Genomic DNA, 23,105 nt, shown 5'->3' with positions numbered 1-23,105 from the left:
TACCAACCACATCCTGCCTTGAGGGCATTTTCTGAGCATCACCCGAACTCAGGTCCCCGGCCCCCTTTTTCATAAATCGGCCCAGGGGATGGGGTCCCGGGGTGAGCTGGGACACAGAGGAGGAGGGGCCTCATGTACACCCACTCCCACAATTAAGCAACACAGCGTCCATGTGCCATCCCCATGGTACTGGTCCACTGCAGAGGAATTCAACTGAAACAGCAGCGAAGCTCAACTTATTTGGAGAGAGGAAAAACTATTTCAAAGGTCGTCAAAATTTAGAATGCCATAACTCGGGTCCCCGTTGGGCCAATTTGGATGATCTTTTTACTTCTGGTGCTGAGCTCTATCCACCAGGGGCAATGCAACAACCCTACTCACCACAAACGTTTTTGAGACCTCCGAAAGCTGGTCCTTTCTGCACCAGTTCTCATTTATTGTTTTGTTGGTGGGTGTAGAAAAGTCCAGGGCTTCCCAACAACGGGTCCACAGGAGGAGTAAGGGGGCCAGCCTCACTGGCCCTTAGGGAGACCCACTGGTCCTGGGGTCAACTGGACAGAGTCTGGGGTCCTGAGTGGGGGTCACGGGTGCCTCCTTCCAGTTCACCATGGCAGTCTCAGTATCCAGCAGCAAATTCCACAGGCAAGAGAGATTTTTCCCCTTGTGCAAGAGTTTATAAAGGGGAGAGGACGATTCCATAAGACAGGCACCCCTAACCAATCCTGGGGTGCCACATCACCTCTTTACCCTGCCCCAACCCTCATGCACAGCAAATTGGGACAGTACAAAAAGGCTTTATCCAGAATGCACAGGTCACATCAGCTCCTGGGATCTCAGCTTTACCCCTTGCTGACATCACTGTGGGGACTTGCACACCAGAATTTTAAACGGAGCCCCCAGTGGATTGGCTCTAGTTTTCTGGGAACTATCCTTTGTTCAGTGGGCTTGGGCACACGCATCCCTGGTGCAGTGACAGCTGGGTGATTGATACAGATCATTCTGCCCCCCTTTTTCCTCCTCAGGAGCTGGGAAAAGTAGTGCTAATTGCTCTTTTTGTGGGGGCAGCCTTTGTTCCTGCTGCTGCAGAAAATGTAATTACTGTGCACAGCAGGGTGACACAAGATTTGGGCTCTGATCCTGAGCTGAGCCAGGATTTTATGGAAACTATGAATGACCCACAAGGTGTCCAGTTATCATTTTGGAAGTTACAAAATGTGTTTTTCTCGCACAGGTTTCACTCCACTTCGATGGTCTCTGTAGGCAAAGAGTAAGTGACCCTACATTCTAAGAGAGTTCCCTCCCTAGGTGTATAATGGAGGGTCACTATAATTAAAACAGTAAAGCACACTGACTTTCCCTAAGAGTATACACTACCCTCATGCGGCCTATCCCAGGTGATTACCTAATCCTGCAGTCACCTTTGCGCCAGGCTACCTGTGAGCTGTTACAGAGCTGTGCACGACAGTAGTCTCCCACGTGCAGCACACATGCTCATGCGCAACCAGCCAAGTGCCCCTTACCCTTGATGGGCTGTGTCTTAAAAGGTGGATGCTGGCGGTAAACACGCTAGTCCATTTACAATGTTATTACTACGGGTGAGACACAAGTAGTGAGATTCACCCACAGTAAAAAGTAAAAAGAAAACGGGTGATCGGAAAAGAAAAAAATCCGGGAGCACTGCAGGGGGAGAACCCAGTGCTAGAGACTCCCCATAGACTGCATCGCATCCACAGCATCCTTTGAGCATCTTCAGCATTCTTCATCTCTTGCATCAGGGACAATTACCCTGCAAAGGATAAAAGAGCCTGGAATAGACTGGAGGTTGCTTCACTTACTGAGGTAAATGTTTCTGAGGACCTTGACTGCCTCCCTACTGGAGTTGGCCAGTGACTCCATGTGACCGCATTACAACTAACCCAAACTTTTTAGCGGGAAAGTGTTGATTCATAGCATTTGCAAATGCTTGTTCACTGTTGAGTGTAATGCTCTGATTTATTACACTTTGTAAATTCTATATTCAAAGGACCCTCTGGTGGATAGCCTCATTGTGGTGTCCAAAAATACATAAAAATAAAGTATATTTTTAAAATATGGAGTCAGTTTTCATTGCTGTCTTGTCAATTTCTTCAATTGCTTTGGTGCTGTTTAAATGCTTTACACTTCTTCCTTTGTGTAGGTCTTGCTGCTCAGAGCCACAGTTACCCAGGGTTAAGTTGAAAGTTTGACAAACAAAACCAAAGAGTCCTAAAGGGGTTGACAAGTGTATTACACAGTGAGGTTGCACAACTAGACCATATAATACACCACATTTCCTCACAGTATCCAACATTTCCTCCGGTTTTCCTAAGCAGAAGTACTTTTTGAAGTGTGAAAAACTTTCAAAAGTATTGGTGTAAACTGGTAAGTGAATTTTATCCAAATATTTTGTCCTTATACCTCAGAATATCGAACAATTTGAAGGCTATCTAAGGACCTTCATTTTCCTAAAGAGAAATGGAAAACATACTTTAAGGACTGAAACCCAACCCATGGTGGTTGAATGGTGCCAATTGTGATAATAGCTATGTGGCCAATATAAAACATATTTCGTCATGAAAGTATAAAGAATAGTTTGCGAATGGTATCCAGTAAAAAAACAGTGAACTATACTGAAACAATTTAGGAGGGATTTTCTGCCATTTGGAAGATATTTCTGAGTCAGATGGGGGTATAACAGGCAGTAGCTGACAAAGCTGTATACTTGGCATGTTTGAGGAGGAGAGAACATTATTAGCAGGAAACCCTGACCTTTCAAACCCAGGAATCATAAGCAAACTATAACAAGTGGGAAGGTGGCCTCACTAAGGGATATCATGACTTATTTTTTTGAGCTAATATTTTATATATATGTATATATATGGAAAATGTCACTTACCCAGTGTACATCTGTTCGTGGCATGAGTCGCTGCAGATTCACATGCTGTGCACAGTCCGCCGTCTGGTGTTGGGCTCGGAGTGTTGCAAGTTGTTTTTCTTCGAAGAAGTCTTTTTGAGTCACGAGACCGAGGGACTCCTCCCCTTTCGATTCCATTGCGCATGGGCGTCGACTCCATCTTAGATTGTTTTCCCCGCAGAGGGTGAGGTAGGAGTTGTGTATGTTAGTAATAGTGCCCATGCAATGGAATGAATACGTATGTACATAATAAAGGTTAAAGTAATATATTTACAAATGTACAAATGTTCAGGATCTACTTCTAAACGGCTACAGGCTCCCGGGGAGGCGGGTGGGCGCATGTGAATCTGCAGCGACTCATGCCACGAACAGATGTACACTGGGTAAGTGACATTTTCCGTTCGATGGCATGTGTAGCTGCAGATACACATGCTGTGCATAGACTAGTAAGCAGTTATCTCCCCAAAAGCGGTGGTTCAGCCTGTAGGAGTTGAAGTAGTTTGAAATAATGTTCTTAGTACAGCCTGACCTACTGTGGCTTGTTGTGCAGTTAACACATCTACACAGTAGTGCTTGGTAAATGTATGAGGCGTAGACCATGTTGCTGCCTTACATATTTCGTTCATTGGAATATTTCCTGGAAAAGCCATGGTAGCCCCTTTCTTTCTGGTTGAGTGTGCCTTTGGTGTAATAGGCAGCTCTCTCTTTGTTTTAAGATAGCAGGTTTGAATACACTTTTTGAAAGGCAATAAATAGTTGTTTTGTTTTTCTAATTAGTTTTGTTCTGTCAATGTAGTACATTAGTGCTCTTTTGATGTCTAAGGTATGTAGTGCTCTTTCAGCTACAGAGTCTGGTTGTGGGAAGAACACTGGTAATTCTACCATTTGATTTAAGTGGAACGGTGAGATAACCTTTGGTAAAAATTTGGGATTTGTTCTTAGAACTACTTTATTTTTATGTATCTGAATAAATGGTTCTTGTATGGTAAATGCTTGAATCTCGCTCACCCTTCTGAGAGATGTGATGGCAATCAAAAATGCAACTTTCCACGTTAAGTATTGCATTTCACAAGAATGCATGGGCTCGAAAGGTGGACCCATGAGTCTTGTTAAGACAATGTTGAGGTTCCATGAAGGAACAGGTGGTGTTCTTGGTGGTATGATTCTCTTTAAGCCTTCCATAAACGCTTTAATGACTGGTATTCTAAATAGTGAAGTTGAATGAGTAATTTGTAGGTAAGCTGATATTGCGGTGAGATGTATCTTTATGGAAGAGAAAGCTAGATTTGATTTTTGCAAATGTAGTAAATATCCTACTATATCCTTCGGAGATGCGTGTAACGGCTGAATTTGATTATTCTGGCAGTAATACACGAATCTTTTCCACTTGTTTGCGTAGCAGTGTCTAGTGGTAGGTTTCCTAGCTTGTTTTATGACCTCCATACATTCTTGTGTGAGGTGCAAGTGTCCGAATTCTAGGATTGCAGGAGCCAAATTGCTAGATTCAAAGATGCTGGATTTGGATGTCTGATCTGTTGTTTGTGTTGTGTTAACAGATCTGGTTTGTTGGGTAGTTTGACATGAGGTACTACTGACAGGTCTAGTAGTGTCGTGTACCAAGGTTGCCCTGCCCATGTTGGTGCTATTAGTATGAGTTTGAGTTTGTTTTGACTCAACCTGTTTACTACATATGGAAGGAGAGGGAGAGGGGGAAAAGCGTATGCAAAGATCCCTGACCAGTTCATCCATAGAGCATTGCCTTGGGATTGATCTTGTGGGTACCTGGATGCAAAGTTTTGGCATTTTGAGTTTTCCTTTGTTGCAAATAGATCTATTTGAGGTGTCCCCCAAGTTTGAAAGTAATTGTTTAGTATTTGGGGGTGAATTTCCAATTCGTGGGTTTGTTGGTGATCTCGAGAGAGATTGTCTGCCAACTGGTTCTGAATCCCTGGAATAAATTGTGCTATTAGGCGAATGTGGTTGTGAATCGCCCAATGCCATATTTTTTGTGTGAGGAGGCACAACTGTGTCGAGTGTGTCCCTCCTTGTTTGTTTAGATAATACATTGTTGTCATGTTGTCTGTTTTGACAAGAATGTATTTTTTGGTTATTATGGGTTGAAATGCTTTTAGCGCTAGAAATACTGCTAACATTTCCAAGTGATTTATGTGAAACTGTCTCTGATGTATGTCCCATTGTCCTTGGATGCTGTGTTGATTAAGGTGTGCTCCCCACCCTGTCATGGAAGCATCTGTTGTTATGACGTATTGTGGCACTGGGTCTTGGAAAGGCCGCCCTCGGTTTAAGTTTGTACTGTTCCACCATAGAAGCGAGATGTATGTTTGGCGGTCTATCAACACCAGATCTAGAAGTTGACCCTGTGCTTGTGACCATTGTGAAGCTAGGCACTGTTGTAAGGGCCGCATGTGCAATCTTGCGTTTGGGACAATGGCTATGCATGAAGACATCATGCCTAGTAGTTTCATTACCATTCTGACTTGTATCTTTTGTGTTGGATACATGGCCTGTATTACTTTGTGAAATGTTTGAACCCGTTGTGGACTTGGAGTGGCAATCCCTTTTGCTGTGTTGATTGTCGCTCCTAAGTATTGCTGCGTTTGACACGGCAAAAGGTGTGACTTCGCGTAGTTGATGGAGAAACCTAGCCTTTGAAGGGTTTGTATGACATATTTTGTGTGCTGTGAACACTGTTTTAGCGTGTTGGTTTTGATTAACCAGTCGTCTAAGTACGGGAACACGTGTATTTGCTGCCTTCTGATATGTGCAGCTACTACTGCCAGACATTTTGTAAAAACTCTTGGCGCAGTTGTTATTCTGAATAGCAACACTTTGAATTGGTAATGTATTCCTTGGAATACGAACCTTAGGTATTTCCTGTGTGAAGGATGTATTGGTATATGGAAGTACGCATCTTTTAGATCTAATGTTGTCATGTAGTCTTGCTGTTTGAGCAGTGGGATTACGTCTTGTAACGTGACCATGTGAAAGTGGTCTGATTTTATGTAGGTATTTAGTGTTCTGAGATCCAGTATTGGTCTCAGAGTTTTGTCCTTTTTGGGTATTAGAAAGTACAGTGAGTAAACTCCTGTGTTTTTTTGTTGAATTGGTACTAATTCTATTGCGTCCTTTTGTAACAATGCTTGAACTTCTAGTCCTAGAAGATCTATATGTTGTTTTCACATATTGTGTGTTTTCGGTGGGATGTTTGGAGGGAATTGGCGAAATTCTATGCAATAACCATGCTGGATAATTGCTAAGACCCAAGTGTCTGTTGTTATTTCCTCCCAAAGTTTGTAAAATTGGCTTAGTCTTCCCCCCACAGGTGTTATGTGAAGGGGGTGTGTGACTTGTGAGTCACTGCTTATTTTGAGGGGTTTTGGGGCCTTGGAATTTCCCTCGATTTTTTGGGAATTGGCCCCCTCTAAATTGCCCCCGAAAACCTCCCCTCTGATATTGACCCTGGTAGGTAGGCCTTGTTTGTGAGGTTGTGGTTTCTGTGGGTTGACCTCGAAACCCTCCCCTAAAAGGTGTTTTCCGAAATATGCCTCTGCTCTGTGGGGAGTAGAGTGCGCCCATGGCTTTGGCTGTATCGGTGTCCTTCTTGAGTTTTTCGATGGCAGTGTCTACCTCCGGCCCAAACAATTGCTGTTCATTAAACGGCATATTGAGCACAGCCTGCTGGATTTCCGGTTTGAACCCCGAAGTGCGCAGCCATGCGTGTCTTCGTATTGTGACTGCAGTGTTTATTGTCCTTGCAGCTGTATCTGCTGCATCCATGGAAGACCGTATCTGATTATTTGAGATACTTTGTCCCTCTTCCACCACCTGTTGCACTCTTTTTTGGAACTCCTTGGGTAAGTGTTCGATGAAATGTTGCATTTCATCCCAATGAGCCCTGTCATATCTTGCCAAAAGTGCTTGTGAATTGGCAATACGCCACTGATTTGCTGCTTGTGCTGCAACCCTTTTTGCTGCAGCATCAAATTTGAGGCTCTCCTTGTCTGGAGGAGGTGCGTCGCCTGAGGTATGAGAGTTGGCTCTCTTACGAGCTGCCCCCACAACTACTGAGTCTGGTGTTAGTTGTGTTGTAATATATATTGGAATCGTGGGAGGTGGCTTATATTTTTTCTCCACCCTTGGAGTTATGGCTCTGCCTTTAACTGGATCCTGAAATATTTGCTTTGAATGTCTTAGCATTCCTGGGAGCATAGGAAGGCTTTGATACTGGCTATGGGTGGAGGATAGGGTGTTAAAGAGAAAGTCATCCTCAATTGGTTCCGAACGTAAGGAGACATTGTGAAACTCGGCTGCCCTTGCGACCACCTGTGTATAGGATGTACTGTCCTCAGGTGGTGACGGTTTTGTAGGATAAGAGTCTGGGCTATTGTCAGACACTGGAGCATCGTAGAGGTCCCATGCATCGGGATCATCCTGACTTATTGTGGTATGAGCTGGTGAGTGCATTAGTGGTGGAGTTGCCTCTGGTGATGCATGTGTTGATGGTGGTGGAGAAGGTGGCGGGTTTGTTTTCTTTGCCACCTTTGCCTGTGGTTGCTTGTCCCCTTGTTGAAAAGCAAGCTTCCTTTTAATCTTGATTGGGGAAAGAGTGGTTATCTTCCCTGTATCCTCATGAATATGAAGCCTTCTCTGCGTGTAGTCAGGCTCTCCAGCTTGAAGCTCTTCTCCAAATCTGTGTAATTGGGTGGTTAACCCTTGTTCCTCTGTATAGGAACTGGTTTTCGGCTCCGAGGCTGGATGTTTCGGCACCGAAATCTTTTCGGAACTCTTTTTGGGCTCCGAAGAAATTTTCTTAGGTTTCGGCGCGGTGTCTCGGTGCCGAATCTCTTCGGTGCTGCTGTCTCTGTGCCGAATTTTCTCGGAGCCGCTCTCTCGGCTCCGAGGTTGCTGAGTGGCGGTATCACGACCGGAGTCGGATGACTTCGACACCAGCATGCCCTTTTTTGGTGCCTTGGGTCGGTCACCTAGTCTTTGGGTTGAGCCATGGCCTGTTGGCGGTGGCGTCCCCTGGGCTTTATGTGGACTTTTCGTGAGTCCTTATTTTCGACGTCTTACTCACGGTTGTTGTTTCTTTGGTGTTGAGTTCTTCCGAATCCGACTCGTGGATGGAGAAAGTTTCTTCTTCCTCCTCGAACCGTTGTTGACCCGTCGGCGTGGATGCCATTTGTAATCTCCTGGCTCTTCGGTCTCTCAGCGTCTTCCTCGACCGAAACGCTCGACAGGCTTCACACGTATCGTCCTTGTGCTCGGGGGACAAGCACAAGTTACAGACCAGATGCTGATCCGTATACGGATATTTGTTATGGCATTTTGGACAGAAGCGGAACGGGGTCCGTTCCATCAGTCTTGAAGTCGCATGCGGTCGGGCCGACCAGGCCCCGACGGGGGATCGAAATTACCCCAAAGGGCCACCGGAGCTCTTCAAAATTCGATGTCGATTTGTTCTAACTAACCCGATACCGAATGCAACAATACCGAAGTTTTTTCCCGAGATTCTAACTAACTTTCCGACCCAAACACGGAGCGAAAAGGAACACGTCCGAACCCGATGGCGGAAAAAAAACAATCTAAGATGGAGTCGACGCCCATGCGCAATGGAATCGAAAGGGGAGGAGTCCCTCGGTCTCGTGACTCGAAAAGACTTCTTCGAAGAAAAACAACTTGTAACACTCCGAGCCCAACACCAGACGGCGGACTGTGCACAGCATGTGTATCTGCAGCTACACATGCCATCGAACACATATATATATATATATATATATATATACATATACACACACGTTTTTAAGTCTAGCCGCATAAGCATGCACTAGCAAAACTTTTATTGTCTATAATGGGCTTGGAACCTGCCCACTGCATACCATTTGCTAGCATAATTGTCATTCTTCTATGCTGGCTTCTAACTGGGCAGCACTAACTGGGCAGCACTTGCCATGTCTCACTTCCTCGTATTTCTGTGGTGCACTGAGCAACCACAGATTAATTAAATTTGATTACTGACTTGTCACTATCTGCTGCTTGCGCTACGAATCAGGTACTGTTTTTATTTTAACAAACAAAAAAAAATTGATATGACGCAGTCAATCCTGGCAGTGCCATAGCACTTTTTTTAACCTTCTCCCCATCCTGCTTCTCCTACCATCTGCCATTCCCTATTTATTCTTCCTCTCCCATCCCCACTATCCTCCCATCTCGGTTTCTTCTTCCACCCTTCCAACTCACATAAGAAAAAAAAAGCAATATGAGAGGCCATCACTGGCTGCTTCATAGCACCTTTTTTCAAATGTCCTGTTATCCACTTCCACCTGATTGCCAAATCCAATAGCTCGTCCATTGGTGAAATCTATTGGCTTTTCCAATGCTTATGATTTGTTTAAGGTTGGTGAGATTACATGGATTTGCTGGCATGCAGAAAATTGGTGAGGACACAGCTATAAATATGTTTTTTACACCATTTGGCAAATGATGTTGGTACATGATGTCCCTGTGATTATGTGCCCAGGGTTATGCTATTCTTTAACGTTCCTAGGCATTCCTAAATGTTTGTGTTGTTTATGCATGTACCACTATGGTATCCACAGTGTCGACATTCTGTGATTTACGCACCTCGAGCACCGTTATAGACGCCTGACTATGTGCATGCTTTTTCGCTTAGTTATACATGCCTGGTTCAGACAGACTTTTACTCTGCTCTACTTGACTTCTCCTTTGTTGCAGGCTTCTATTAGGTGGACATGAGATATACTTTATGTTTGTTTTTGTTGTTTTATTTACAAGATGGAGACTCTGTCTATATACATATAAAACACTCAAGGTCCACATTGTTCCTGGGTTACCCAAAAATAGATTTTAGCTGCATAGTTTGCTTATCCAATAATTCCTGCACCAATTTCTCCCCCTCACATACCCGTCCTTGTTTTTTTTTTTCTCACCCCCCACAACCCACCTGTTTATTCTCCCACTTTTAAGGTCACAGTAGGAAAAAATGTGCTATGAAGTGTCCAGCACTGGCCGCTTAATAGCGCTTTTTAAAAAAAACATTCCGATAAAAGGCTTTTGTTTTTTTAACCAATAGTTGGTCTTTTTGTTTCAGATCATAGCTATTTGATTGACTAAAACAAATATTTACTTTAACCAGAAATAGCACACTATTCTTGAATAATTACGAATAAAATAGAGAATGTATCCTCTTTAGATTACTTTTTAGAATTGAAATATTTATATTTGCACAATGTCTTTCCCAACAAAATACTTCTTACAAATCCTGATATGCAATGGAAATGAATCACATACTAATTGACATTTTGAGTGTGGTAGTCTGAAAAACAAACATCAAGAACGAATGCAGAAATGTGTACAGCTGCTTAAAATGCAAGGAACCCAAAAGAAAAATATCATGGCTGGTATATTTCTTTTCAGCTCCTTACATTTTTCTTTGGACTGTAGTTAAGGACTAGTACCTTCAACAGTTACTCTGGTATTGGCCCTTGTGCAATGACCTTTTATTTTCAGTCACCACACAGCTTCATGGTAAGGATCCCCAGAAGAAAGGAACGGCTTGCCTTGTGAAACTCACAGTGAATATCATCTTGCTTGATGTATGTGAAGTAGGAGGAAGCCTACATTTTTTTATCTCTCTGGTTTCTCCTAACAATTACTCAATTTGTGAGGCATCCTCATGCTCTCCTTTATTTTAACTACACATCGAGGTACCTACATTAAATAGTAGACTCACCAGCTTTGCCAACACCTGCAGGTTACAAGTGTACCCCGTTAGCTCAGAGAGGGACTGTCCACATCGGTTTCCATCTTTCACTGCCCTCCCTCAAAGTCCTAGTTTTTAATAACACTGACACATGACTAACTGATGCTAAATAAGTGAGTTAATTAAAACTTTTTCCAACTCATGTGACTGTGTCATTGACTTTATTCGGCTCGGTTAATGCACTGCAGAGGGCTACTGTCACATTCACAGACTTTACTGAACTCTCTGCTGGATGTTATCACCGTAAGGGGTCCTCATCACAAACTGGAGGTTACATGTGTAAAACTATCTGATTTTCTGTACTTCTGATTACAGTTTGGTGCAAAGGGAAACCAAATATGAAGACCTGCTTTCTGGATAAAAGAGTATTGCAACAACAAGAAAAGCTGCAAAGACCAGGAAGCAAGAACAATATGTCAAATAAGGCTTCAGGTGAAACAATGAGTAATCATTTTTCCAAACAAATGTGTAATATTGACCTCCATCTTACTGCTCATGTCCTAGTGTCTTGTAAAAACTTACAATGTTGATTTTGTTAAACATTTAGAAAGTTATTACTTGAATGGGCAACATGACACAAAGTGCTCAGATACATAAAATAAATAATGAAATAAAAAATGAAACACGCGACAACTTGTTTTATTATTATGGTTTGTTAATTCAAACATACAATTAATAGGAAATATATACCTTATTAAGCTATGCACAGTTAAAAGATAACACTTCCTAAACATGCCACTAAATGATAGAATTCAATCATTCAGAAGACCAAGAAACACAATGTATTGGACTTTTTGAAAATATATAACTTACCTGTGGATACAGTTTTTAGACTCCAAATACGCCATGCCAGCAGCAGCATCCACAGAAAATTTCACTAACTGTTTCGTTTTTAGATCTTCCTTCTTTTTCCTTAGGAATGTGAGAAAATCGCCACCTAGGCAAAAATATAGATGATCGATGATATAAGATAGTTTTACAGTGAAATCAACTGCCATGCTTCAGTAAAAAATATTCTTGCTGAGTATCACTAAACATTGTTTGAAACAAAAACAAAACTGAATAGACATGGACATGGAACATTATGAGCTGAAAGAAACTGGTATGTGAAAATATTTGTATTTGTATTAGATTTCCACCATTTTCTTTCAAATCACTAACTTTGAGGTCACAGATTTACTTAACTACCAAACTGGTATGTGAAAAGATGTGTATGTAATCTCAAAGTAATTTAGAAGGGACACCTGTGGATTATCAACATCACATCTTCATTGTGATGGTGAAACTATCACATATAGACTTGCATCTCTGTTGCATCAAGCCTATTTACTAATCATTTTTGCATCCTTGAAAAACAGAAGCACTACGCCCTGCCCCTTGCAGAATGACCTGCATTGTCTTTCCAAACAGTAAAGTAGTAAGTTCCAACCAGGGAGAGAAAGAAAATGAGATTTGTTAGTGAAGAAGAATCTGTGGAAAAATGACGCCCTCCATACCATAAACCCTATGCAGGGACCCTCTGAAGTGCACTGGTCTGTCTACTCTCTTTATTCAAGTGTGCCTCCTTTCATTTTTGTTGCCCTGCTTCATTCTCTTTTTTTTTTTTTTGTATGTGTTTATTGAGAAGTACATGTCAATATACAGACTGTGTTAAATAGAGAAACAATACATCAAATTATGGCCATATATGAAAAATATTATGAAATATTAACTTCTCAGATTTCTAAAGACAAAAAAAACATTATACATATATCAATAAATGCAATATATGAGATTATTTATAAGGCATCCAACTGTGCATTAACTCTTAGAAGTAGACCTATAACAGAAAATATGGAAAGAAAGAATTATGCAATATGTATTAAACCATATATTATAGGTTGTTAGAAGGCAGTCGAGATAGTAATATCATGCAAATCCACGTATATAACATTTCAAATGCAGATATTCCTGCCAATTCAACAGTGTTGAATTGGTGAACAGTAAGTCCTACTTAAAATAACAGTGTTAATGGGTGAGATGTCAATTGTCTTAATAACAGCATGACTCAAAACAATAATAAAAATGTCTTAATAAAGATAGGAGACAAAGAATGAGAAAACGTTTACGTGTGAATATTAATAGAATATGTATTAGCTAGAAAGGGTTTCCAAATTTTGATGAAAATCCCAACATTATCTTGCAATCTGTAAATCAGCTTTTCATATGATGCCATGTTATACATTTCAATAAGCCATTCATCATGTGTAGGACGTTGTGGTGTTCTCCAATGTCGTAATATACAAATTTTTGCTACAGTGAGTGCAATAGCAATCAATCTTCTTGTATGGTTTGTTAGATTTGGGAGATCAGTAACATCATGTAATATAACTAATTTTTCTGTTAAAGGAACGGGCACATGTATAGCTCTGTGTATAGAGGAAGTTATAGAAGACCAGTATTCCGTCAAAACTGGACATCGAAATAAAATGTGTAGGATATCACAGTCCTCATGAGGACACCTCCAACAGGTAGAATGGTGTAGTAAACCTACTGCCTTGAGTTTTTGTGGTGACCAGTACTAATTATGAAGAATTTTGAAAAGAGTAAATTTCATTCTTGCCTCTCTGATTCCTTTATCCATGTTCATAACAACATCCGCCCAGTCCTCATTGGAATACGCTACATTAAGTAATCCTTGCCATTTGACGTGGAGTTGTGCTAGTAATGGTGATGAATGTAGTTTATGCACAATGAGATTATAAAATCCAGAGACCGCTCCTTTCAATTTCCCCCAAGTTTTTAAGTATTGTACGACTGGGGAATCCTCAGGTATCCACGGAAATGGTCCTAGTCTACTAAGTAGAGCTTGTTTCAATTGTAAGTATTTCCCCTTTTGAGAGCTAGGGAGTTGAAATTCTATCTGAAGCATCGTAAAGGTTTTAAGCTCGCCTTCTAAAGTGAATAAATGATCCAGCATTAGAATACCTGCTCTCTCCCATGTATCCCAGGAAATTGTCTGTTTCCCTATTCTAATATCAGCGTTATGCCATATGGGAGCCGTATTATGTAGCCTCGGATTGCTCTTAAGGAGTTTGTGGGAGTGTATCCAAATCTTAAGCATAGACGGAATAATAGGGTTAGAACTTTGTAAAGCAGGCGATTTATGAGTATAAAACATTTGCAAACCTGAAGATACCTGTAAAGATTGCTTTTCAATAAGAACCCATAGTGGGGGGTCATCCTGTATTGGCCAAAGATAAACCAATTGAGATAAATGGAGGGCTGTATAGTAATGTTCAATGCATGGTAAACTAAGGCCACCAGATCGCCTGTAAGCAATCAGTTTGGAGATTTTGAGTCTAGGTCTTAAAGGTTTTAATACCTTTGTCAATGTCTCGCAGTATTGATATTTTAACTGTCAAAGGTAACATACCTAAAACATATGTGAAACAAGGCACTATAATCATTTTCACTGCCTGGACTCTACCCCAAAAGGACAGGTTAAGATGGGACAATTTTTCATATTCTGACTTCGTTTTAGCAATGAGTGGATCTAAGTTATCTTGAATCATACGTTCTAAACCAGTGTTGATATAAATAATTCGATACTTCAGGCGATCTGCTTTCCATTGAAAATTGTAGCCTAAGATAGCTGCTTTTGTTGTGCCCCGGGACAATGGGAGAGCTTCACTCTTGTTCCAATTGACTTTGTATCCAGAAATGTTTGAGAAGTGAGAAATAGTAGACATGAGTGCCGAGAGTGAAGTAGGTAGATCTGTAAGTGTGAGTAATATGTCATCCGCGTATAGAAGTAGTTTTGAGATGCCTGCTGGTGTAGGAATGCCTGCTATTTGTGATCACTGTCTTATTGCTGCAGCCAGTGGTTCAAGTGCAAGGAGAAATAAGAGGGGCGATAAAGGGCAACCCTGGCGGGTACCTCTTTGCACTAAAACGTTTTTTGAAAGGAAACCCCCACAATTCCCTTGTGCAGATGGTGTCTTGTATAACCATTTAACCTTAGAGATAAAATCATCACCTAATCCCAACCTATGCAATGTACGGAACATATAACTCCATTCAATGCGGTCAAAGGCCTTTTCGGCATCTAAGGATAATGCTACTCTGTCTTCTCCAGCATCCTTAGAAAACCAAAGTATGTGAGCCAAATTGCGGAGATGGCTACGAGAGTTTCTGCCTGGCATGAATCCAACTTGAGAATTATGTATGAGTTTAGAGATAAACTGTTTGAGTCTTTTGGCAAGAATGGTGGCTAATAGCTTTGAATCTGTATTCTGAAGAGATATCGGACGATAGTTACTGCAGTATAATGGATCTTTCTCAGGTTTGGGAAGGACAGTTATGATAGCTTTATTTGAGAGTGAGGAGAGACTACCAGTTTCCTCTGCTTCTTTATAAACCTCATAAAGGGCATCTATTGCTTCTGGTTTTACCCAACGGTTAAATTCCCCAGGAAAACCATCTTCTCCCGGTGCTTTATTGTATGGGAGACAGGAGATTGCTTGCGCAATTTCATCCTTTGTTATTTCGCCAGTCAGTATGAGCCGGTCCTGTTCATTGAGACAGGGGAGTGTTATTTTATCAAAGAATACCTGTTCTTTGAGGAGTTCATCATCAACTTCTGAACTATATAACTTGGTATAATAATCTGCAAACGTATTAGCTATTGCTTGAGCCTCAGTTATTAGTTTACCCTCCGGGTTATATATAGCTGGAATAGCTGTCATAGCTTCTCGCTGTTTTAATCGTGCCGCTAGTAAACAGCCTGCTTTTTCTCCTTGTTCATAATTGCGAGCCTTAAGTCTATATAGCATATATTCTGCTTTGGAAGTATATAGTGTATTAAGTTCCATCTTAGCTTTTTCCAATCTGCATCTGGAAGCTTCAGTTGGATTACTAAAATGAGTATGTCAGTGTTTTGATATCATTTTCCAAAATGGCCTGTTGTTCTATTCTGCGTTTATTTGTTATGGCAGAATCCCTCATAATTTGCCCCCTAATAGTGGCTTTTGCGGCTGCCCATAAGATTTGTGGAGAAGAAACTGATCCTTTGTTATCTTTCATATAAGTAGTCAAATGTGATTGTAATTGTGACTTTTCTGCCGGTAGTTTGTAGTGCGATATGTTTAATCGCCATGGTTTCCTACAAGGGCGTTTCAGACCCTAATCAAGCTGGAGACTGATAGGAGCGTGATCTGACAGTGCAATTTCTAAAATATCACAATCTAGTACTTGTGGTGTAATAGAATGTGAAATAAGGAAGTAATCTATTCTAGAATGGGAAGCATGTACTGTCGAGTGATATGTAAACCCCTTATCTGATGGATGTAGTAAACGCCAGATATCAATCAAACCATGATCTTCTCTGATGTCTCCCAGTATGGCTCTATCTCTACCATGAGTTGTGTCCAGGGGACCTGTTCTGTCTAAGATCACATCTGGCGCAAGATTCCAATCGCCTCCCAAAACTATTCTGGAAATTCCCATTTCTGTTAGAATTCTATTTAGATGAAGGAAAAAGGGGGCTTTAGTCCCAACAGGGGCATATATGGAACCCACTCCTAATATATTGTTACCAACTTTAAGCTTCGCTAAAACAAATCTACCATCCTCATCTGACCATGACTGAAGTATTTGGCATTGCAGTGTTTTCCGTATTAGAATGGCTACACCACTTTTCCTAGTAGTAGTGTGGGATGTAGCATCTCCTGATATGTGAGAAGGGGATTTGCAGCTGTAAAGAATCTGGCCTACCCAATCTCGTTTTAATTTTTCTGATTCTATATCAGATAGATGAGTCTCCTGGATGAGAGCAATGTCAGTATGTTTGGAGGCTAAATAGGAAAGATTTTTCTTCCTTTTAATGTAATTAGTAAAGCCATTGACATTGAGAGAGACAATTTGCATAGGACTTGTTGTCATGATCAGGACTAAAAATGTTAGAGTATATTTGTACTGTGTGAAACAGAGTCAAAATGCTAAAAAAGGGAAAAGGAAGTAGATAAATTAAATGGTAATGTGATAATGAGAACTTACTGGAGGGGGGGGGGAACCTATCTGGAGTATAGTAAACCTGAAACCAATATGTGGAACTATAATCATAAAATATTGTTAACACTAAACTCTAAATAGAGTAAGTGCACCGTTCTAAGTGCTATAATGTAAAAGAACACTGCAGATCAAATAATATGTATCTTTCGTCGGTGGGCCTAAACCTCAATTCGAAACTCAGACTCTGGAGGGGAGGAAAGGAAAACCACTCATGGTAAATAAATTATAAGAAAAAACACTCCATGGAGTTATAAAATCTATCCAAGAGAAAATCTGCAAATACAAACACAGTAGGAAATGTACATGGTTATTGAACAGCAATATATGAGGATAGGAAATAAATCATATCCATCAGAATTAATAATTGTAGTAAAACACTAATAACATTATATTAATACATAGCATGTATAAATATACTCATCTAGCTGGAAGAAGTGATAGTGGAAGGTTGAGCATCAGTTACTTTATTAAAAGACGTGGGTGACTTTAGAGGTGATCTTGATTTGTCTCTGGGATTTTCCTGTGTGAGTGACTTTACGCAGTGGACTGCTTTATCTCTGTCAAACTGTTTCTTAAAGGTACGGACGTGTAATCTACTGGTGCAATGGCTTTGTGGATCTGTAATTTAAGCTGACTATTAATAGATGTTTTGTCCAGTGGCGTTGAGTCCATATGTTGGTCATCCAAACTGTCCAGGAAGCGTACCAGATCCTCAGGCTCTGTGTAATACCTTGAGTTCCCATCCATTGTGATCCACATTGTGGCAGGTTCTAAAAGACCATATTTGATATCCCATTTGCGAAGTCTTGGCCTAAGTTGCAGGAACGCTTTTCGTTTGGCATTGGTTTCAGTGGTGAAGTCTGCAGCAATAAATACTTTATGGCCTTCCAAGTCATACAGACCATGTTTACGAGCAGCTGTTAATATTTGGAGGACCTGTTCATGGTGTAAGAGGCATGCTATAATCGATCTAGGTCTAGATTCAAGAGTTGAAGTTCTTGATCGAATTCTGTGAGCTCTCTGCAACTCAAGAGAATGCTCAAAAGATATGTTCAGTAGCCGCGGTATTAACGTTAGTAGCAAGTTCTTCACATCATTATTGACTTCCATTTTTTCTGGAATTCCATAAAAACGAATGTTATTTCTTCGGGCATTGTCTTCCAAATCTATAACTTTTTGTTTTAGGTGCCAGATATACGGACCCCAATACTCTGCATTATCTAATGTCTCTTCCAAAAAAGTGGTTCTTTGATCTAAAATTTCCACTTTGGTATGAAAACAGTTTAGATCCATCCGTATTGTCTTCGTTTCTGTTGCGAGATCTGAAATTTTTACATCCATAGAACCCAATCTTTGCCCCACGGCAGAGATCTCTTTTAAAATAAGGTCCATAGAAGCAATGTCTTGTGGGACAATAGTAGACGTGCCTGGAGGTACAGTGTTCCCTACTACTTGTGTAAACAAAGGCTTTCTATTAGATTTGCCACTGGCCATACTGTTATATTTTAATGTTAGAGAAGACAAAAAATAAGTACAGCTTAGTAATCAAATATGATATCTAATTGACTCACAAAGTAGGTAGATATTAACACTGTAAATGGTGACAGACATCTGGGATTTTAAAATTATGGCTATATGTTTTCAAGCAGGTGTCGCTGAGAAACAGTGCATCTGAAATGTTGTACAGTTTTCGCCAGCCTACCTAAATTCACTTTACCCCCTCTGCTGATAGGAATTCCGGTGTTTATGTAATTTCGTAGTAGAGTCTGAATTGTCAAATTTAGAAAAATATCTCAGAAGTGAACGTTTATATGCTTCTCATACAGCTGCCTTTCGACATTCAAGGAAAGGAATTTCACATATCTCTTCAGAAACTGTCTGTGTTTCCTGATAGAATGACTAATTTTCACAAACTCTGTCAGCTGTAGGAATGGTGTACAACACTCACTTGCCAAACTGTATTTACCCCACACACCTGTAGAGAAGAAATTCCTGCGCTTACATAATCACGTAATGGATCCTGAACAGTTAAGTGAAGAGAAATACCTCAGAGTTGAGAGTTGTCAGAGGCTTCTCTTACAGCAGCCTTTTCACTTATCTCACCAGCAGCTGGCTGTGTTTCCTGACAGAATTAGTCTTTGCCACAGACTTTCAGACAGGTGTCCCTGAGAATCAGTGCATCAGAAATAGCTCACATGTTTTGCCTGCCTATCCAGATTCGCTTTACACCCTCTGCTGATAGGAATTCCAGCATTTACTTAATTGCGTAGCAGACTCTAAACTGTCAAATGAAGAGAAATACCTCAGAAGTGAAAGTCCATATGTTTCCGACAGCAGCCTTTCAACTTTCAAGAAAGGGAATTCCACTTATCTGTTAAGAAACTGGCTGTATTTCATGACAGAATGAGTAACTTTCAAAGACTCTCTCAGCTGCAGAAACGGTGTACAACACTCACTTTCCGAACTGCATTTGCTCCACACACTCTGCTGACAAGAAAATCCTGTGCTCACATGAAGTCTGAACAGTTAAGTGAAGAGAAAATACCTCAGAGTTGAGACTTGTCAGAGGCTTCCCTGTGCTGTGTGGAGAGTTCAACCAAAGGTCAACAGTTATTTAATTCCCTGGTGCCTTACGAAGAAAGCCCCTTATCTCTTCAGCAGCTGACTCTGTGTCCTGACAGAAAGTGTTCTTTGCTCAGCTGAGGGGCCATGTTCAGGTGATTTGTAGCTGGGCTTCAGGGCTTCAATTAAGAACTCCGTTTTAACTGGCATTTCTTACTTCCAAAATAACTTCAGAGTTATGTTGCTGTTATCACATGTATATTTCCTTTCATTCTGACTCCAAGGAGGCTTTTTGACAGCTGTTTGGGTAATCCTTCTCCTCGGAGCTCTACGTTTAGGTGGCCATTTCAGACGGCAGCCAGACTCCGCCCCACGCCCTGCTTCATTCTCAATCCTCTGTTCCATCCCATTATTTTTGCTTTTAAACCCTGTGCTCGTTTTGAGACCCCCGGTAGGGCACCAAATCACAGACAGATCAGGCTTTCGTTGTAGTGTAGCATACTTAGAATGCTATCTCTCGAATTGCAAGGTGTCATCAAGTGGAATCCTTGAGTTGCAGAGATGCCTGAAAGACCACTTGAAGAAAAGGGTTTGGTCTGGAAGTTGTGTACGATGTGGCATAGGGCTGTAGCATCCACCTCAATTTTAAGAACCCAGTGTACATTTTATACATTGAGGGACACCGTAAAAAGCAAGGTTCACTATTACTGGGGTAAATCAAGCTGGAAAACCACTTGGGGGCACACGAGAAACAAAAAGGTATTTTGTGAAGGTGTTTTATTTATTTTTATACTTTCATTTACTGTGAGATAGGGCTAATGGGCCCCAGCGTGCAAGCAACGGGTGAAGGTGCCGCTGCTAACAAAAAGGAAGGTTGTCAAGAGGAGCACGGGCCACAGTGAGTGAAGTTGAGCCTGGCTCGACTTTGTCGAGCATGTGTTGCTGAACGGGCCGTGCGCCTGATTGTCTCAGCTGAGAGAAGCTTACTTCAGCAGGCAGCGCGTGTTTCATGATGCAGCGCGTGTTCGCAGTGTGCTGAGAACACAATTATCTCAGCAGGAGGCTAAAATTACAGAGCTCACCTGATATCGCGCTGCCCACCAGACTCATTTTGTTTTGGCAGAGATAAGGGAGCAGCTACTCTTCAACTCAGGAGACTGGAGGTGAACTCGCCAGGGGAATGTGACTCAGAAATACTAGCAGTTAGCCAGTGTAGCAGTCTAGTGCTCTGAATGGTGAAAGGAAGTGCGCATTTTAAGTCAATCTTCAGCAATCAAGTAAGGATTTTGAAATCTTTATTTATATGAAGCTACTCTTGCAGCGAATAGTACAGACTGTTATTGCAAGCACATTGTTATTTTAATTTTTTTGCTGTAACTTGTTATTTTAATCTCTTGTGTTTATTTATTTTGGTAGATTATTATCTTTAGTTACTTTACAGACCATTTTCAACATGCCTTAACCACCATTCAGCATGTTTCAACCACCACAGTTCTGATCTAAGCTCGGTGAGCCTATACTACAGGGTAAAAAATGGATACATTTATTTGACTTGTAATTGGTTGCTATAGAAAATGAAAAATGTTCTCCTGGGCATTGAAGCTTGAAATATTTACAACATTCTTGATCCAGGGACAGTTGGTAATGTGTGTGGGGGGGGGAGGGGCGCAACAAACATATACGAAATGCCTTAAGTGATGCTAAAGAGGCATTTTGGGCCCCGCATAAACGGTGTCATGGTAAGGCATACATGAGAATCCAAGCTTAAGATGAGTGAGTAGGGAACTATATTGCTTCCTTAAAGACTCTGCAGAGACATGTGAGTTTGTGGATCTTGTTGAATCTTTAATTAGATAACAAATGATGCGTTGCACCAATAACCCAAGAATAAAGGAAACATTACCAGTGAAATTCCTAATCTAAAAATGCCATGACTATTGTTGAAAGTACGGAGCATGTAACAAGCTGGGTGAAGGAAATGCGGGATGCCTCAAACTCCACCCTAGCCAAGGTAACCACTGACAACAAGGAGGAGTTAAGTCTTATAAAAAAAAAAGTGATCGAACATTTAAAAGTGAGTGGACATGTACAGAAAGACTAAAACAATTTTCTTTTTTACATGTGGTAGTCCTAATCATGTATCTAATAATGCAAACTGTTTTGCTGATAATGCCACTTGCAGGAACTGTGGAAAGAAGGGCCATTTCGCTGGGGTCTGCAGGAGTCGCAGAGTGAACAACGTGGGAGAACCTTCCGTGAACCAGCATATGGTGTTACATAGGAACATCATGGATGGTGAAGTTCAAAAAGATGATGATGTTCTGAATGGGGGAAATTTAGGTATGCCTTAATGTGACACTGGGATAGGTGGGAAAAGTTGTTTCAATCCTTGCTGACTCTTGTTCGTTTTTCACATTAACTTAGGACAAGAAATAGGAGGAGATTTTTGGCAAGGAAAACATTAAGCTACTGCCACTGGATATAAACCCAGAAGGATATGGAGGCCAGAAAATTGAGTTGTTTGGTTATCTGGTGTTGTCATGAAGTTCAAGGGACGTGAGACTGTGGGTAAGGTTTATGTAGCCAAATGGGTTGACAACCTTTTAGGCTGGCGCCATTAGAGAGACCTAGGAATCACCTTAAACCCATTTTCTCCTGAACAGGTGCTCTTGGTGTCATATATTAGTGATGATGCAGATGTTGTAGCTGAGTTTCTGGGTGTGTTTATGGAAAAAACGTGACCTGTTAAAAATTTCAAGAATAAGATTGTCTTAAAGTCTAGTGCCAGGCCAGTTGTACATCAGGTCAAAAAAGTTTTTCACCTTATGCTAAAACCCCTGCAGGAAGAATTGGACAAGCTGCTGCAGCTAGGCGTGATAAAGAAAATTGAAGCCTCTAAGTGGCTAGCGCCCATAGTTCTGTCACCAAAGGACAATTGCACAAAACTCAGAATGTGTGTGGACTTAAGGGGGCTAAACCAATGTAACTGGGTGGATTGTCAGCCTTTGCTGAACATTAATGACACCTTGACCATGCTTAGCAGGGGCACATGTTTTTAGTGTTATAGATCTGTCAGCAGCCTACCACTAGGTGTTACCCCCTGATGATTCCAAGCGTCTTACCTTTATTGTTACACTCTTGGGAGCTTTCAGGTTTGTCAGAATGCCTTTTGGGATGGTTTTGGCTGCTGCTTGTTTCTAAAGGGTGATGAAAGAGATACTGAAGGGTTTCAAATATGTGATTTGTTCCAGGATTATATCCTAGTGTACAGAGAGGATAATTTAAAGCATGATGCCACACTGAGAGAAGTTCTCACAAGATTGAAGTGCAGTGGCCTCACCTTGAAAACAGAAAAATGTAAATACAAGGTGGGGACTGTTTTTTATTTGGGGCACAGGATGTCAGGTGACAGAATCAAACCAAAATTGGTACTGGCAAAATCTATCACGGCTGCACCTATGTCAGGTGACAAGGAGCAAGTGAGATCATTCCTAGGACTTGCAGAGTGATATTCAAAATTTGCACCCAATTTTGCAAGTGTGGTGCAACCCTTGAGGTCAGTCTTGAAGAAAGGTGTGACATATGAATGGTCTCCAGAGTGCGAGAGAGCTTTTGTAGAAGTCAAGTGTAATACTAGAGAAACGCCTACAGTGGGACATTTGCATGCAAAGCAAACAACCTTACTCAACACTGATGTAAGTATGAGAGGACTGGGTGCTGATCTCTCCTAAGTAGTTGAAGATGAGGAGAGGGTTG

The 23,105-nt window shown here is 41.2% G+C and overlaps 1 protein-coding gene across 1 annotated transcript in view; it reads right to left on the bottom strand.

The window, feature by feature from the left end:
- Positions 1 to 23,105, bottom strand: part of FER (FER tyrosine kinase) — a 772,263-nt gene that overhangs the window by 241,434 nt on the left and 507,724 nt on the right. Inside the window, exon 16 of the mRNA XM_069226363.1 lies at positions 11,550 to 11,673. Within this exon, the coding sequence (XP_069082464.1) occupies positions 11,550 to 11,673 (124 nt within the window). The remainder of the gene's footprint in view (positions 1 to 11,549; positions 11,674 to 23,105) is intronic.

This window comes from Pleurodeles waltl, chromosome 1_1, assembly GCF_031143425.1.
Source record: "Pleurodeles waltl isolate 20211129_DDA chromosome 1_1, aPleWal1.hap1.20221129, whole genome shotgun sequence".
NCBI classification, from domain to species: domain Eukaryota; kingdom Metazoa; phylum Chordata; class Amphibia; order Caudata; family Salamandridae; genus Pleurodeles; species Pleurodeles waltl.
This window is presented reverse-complemented; position numbering and strand designations above follow the sequence as displayed.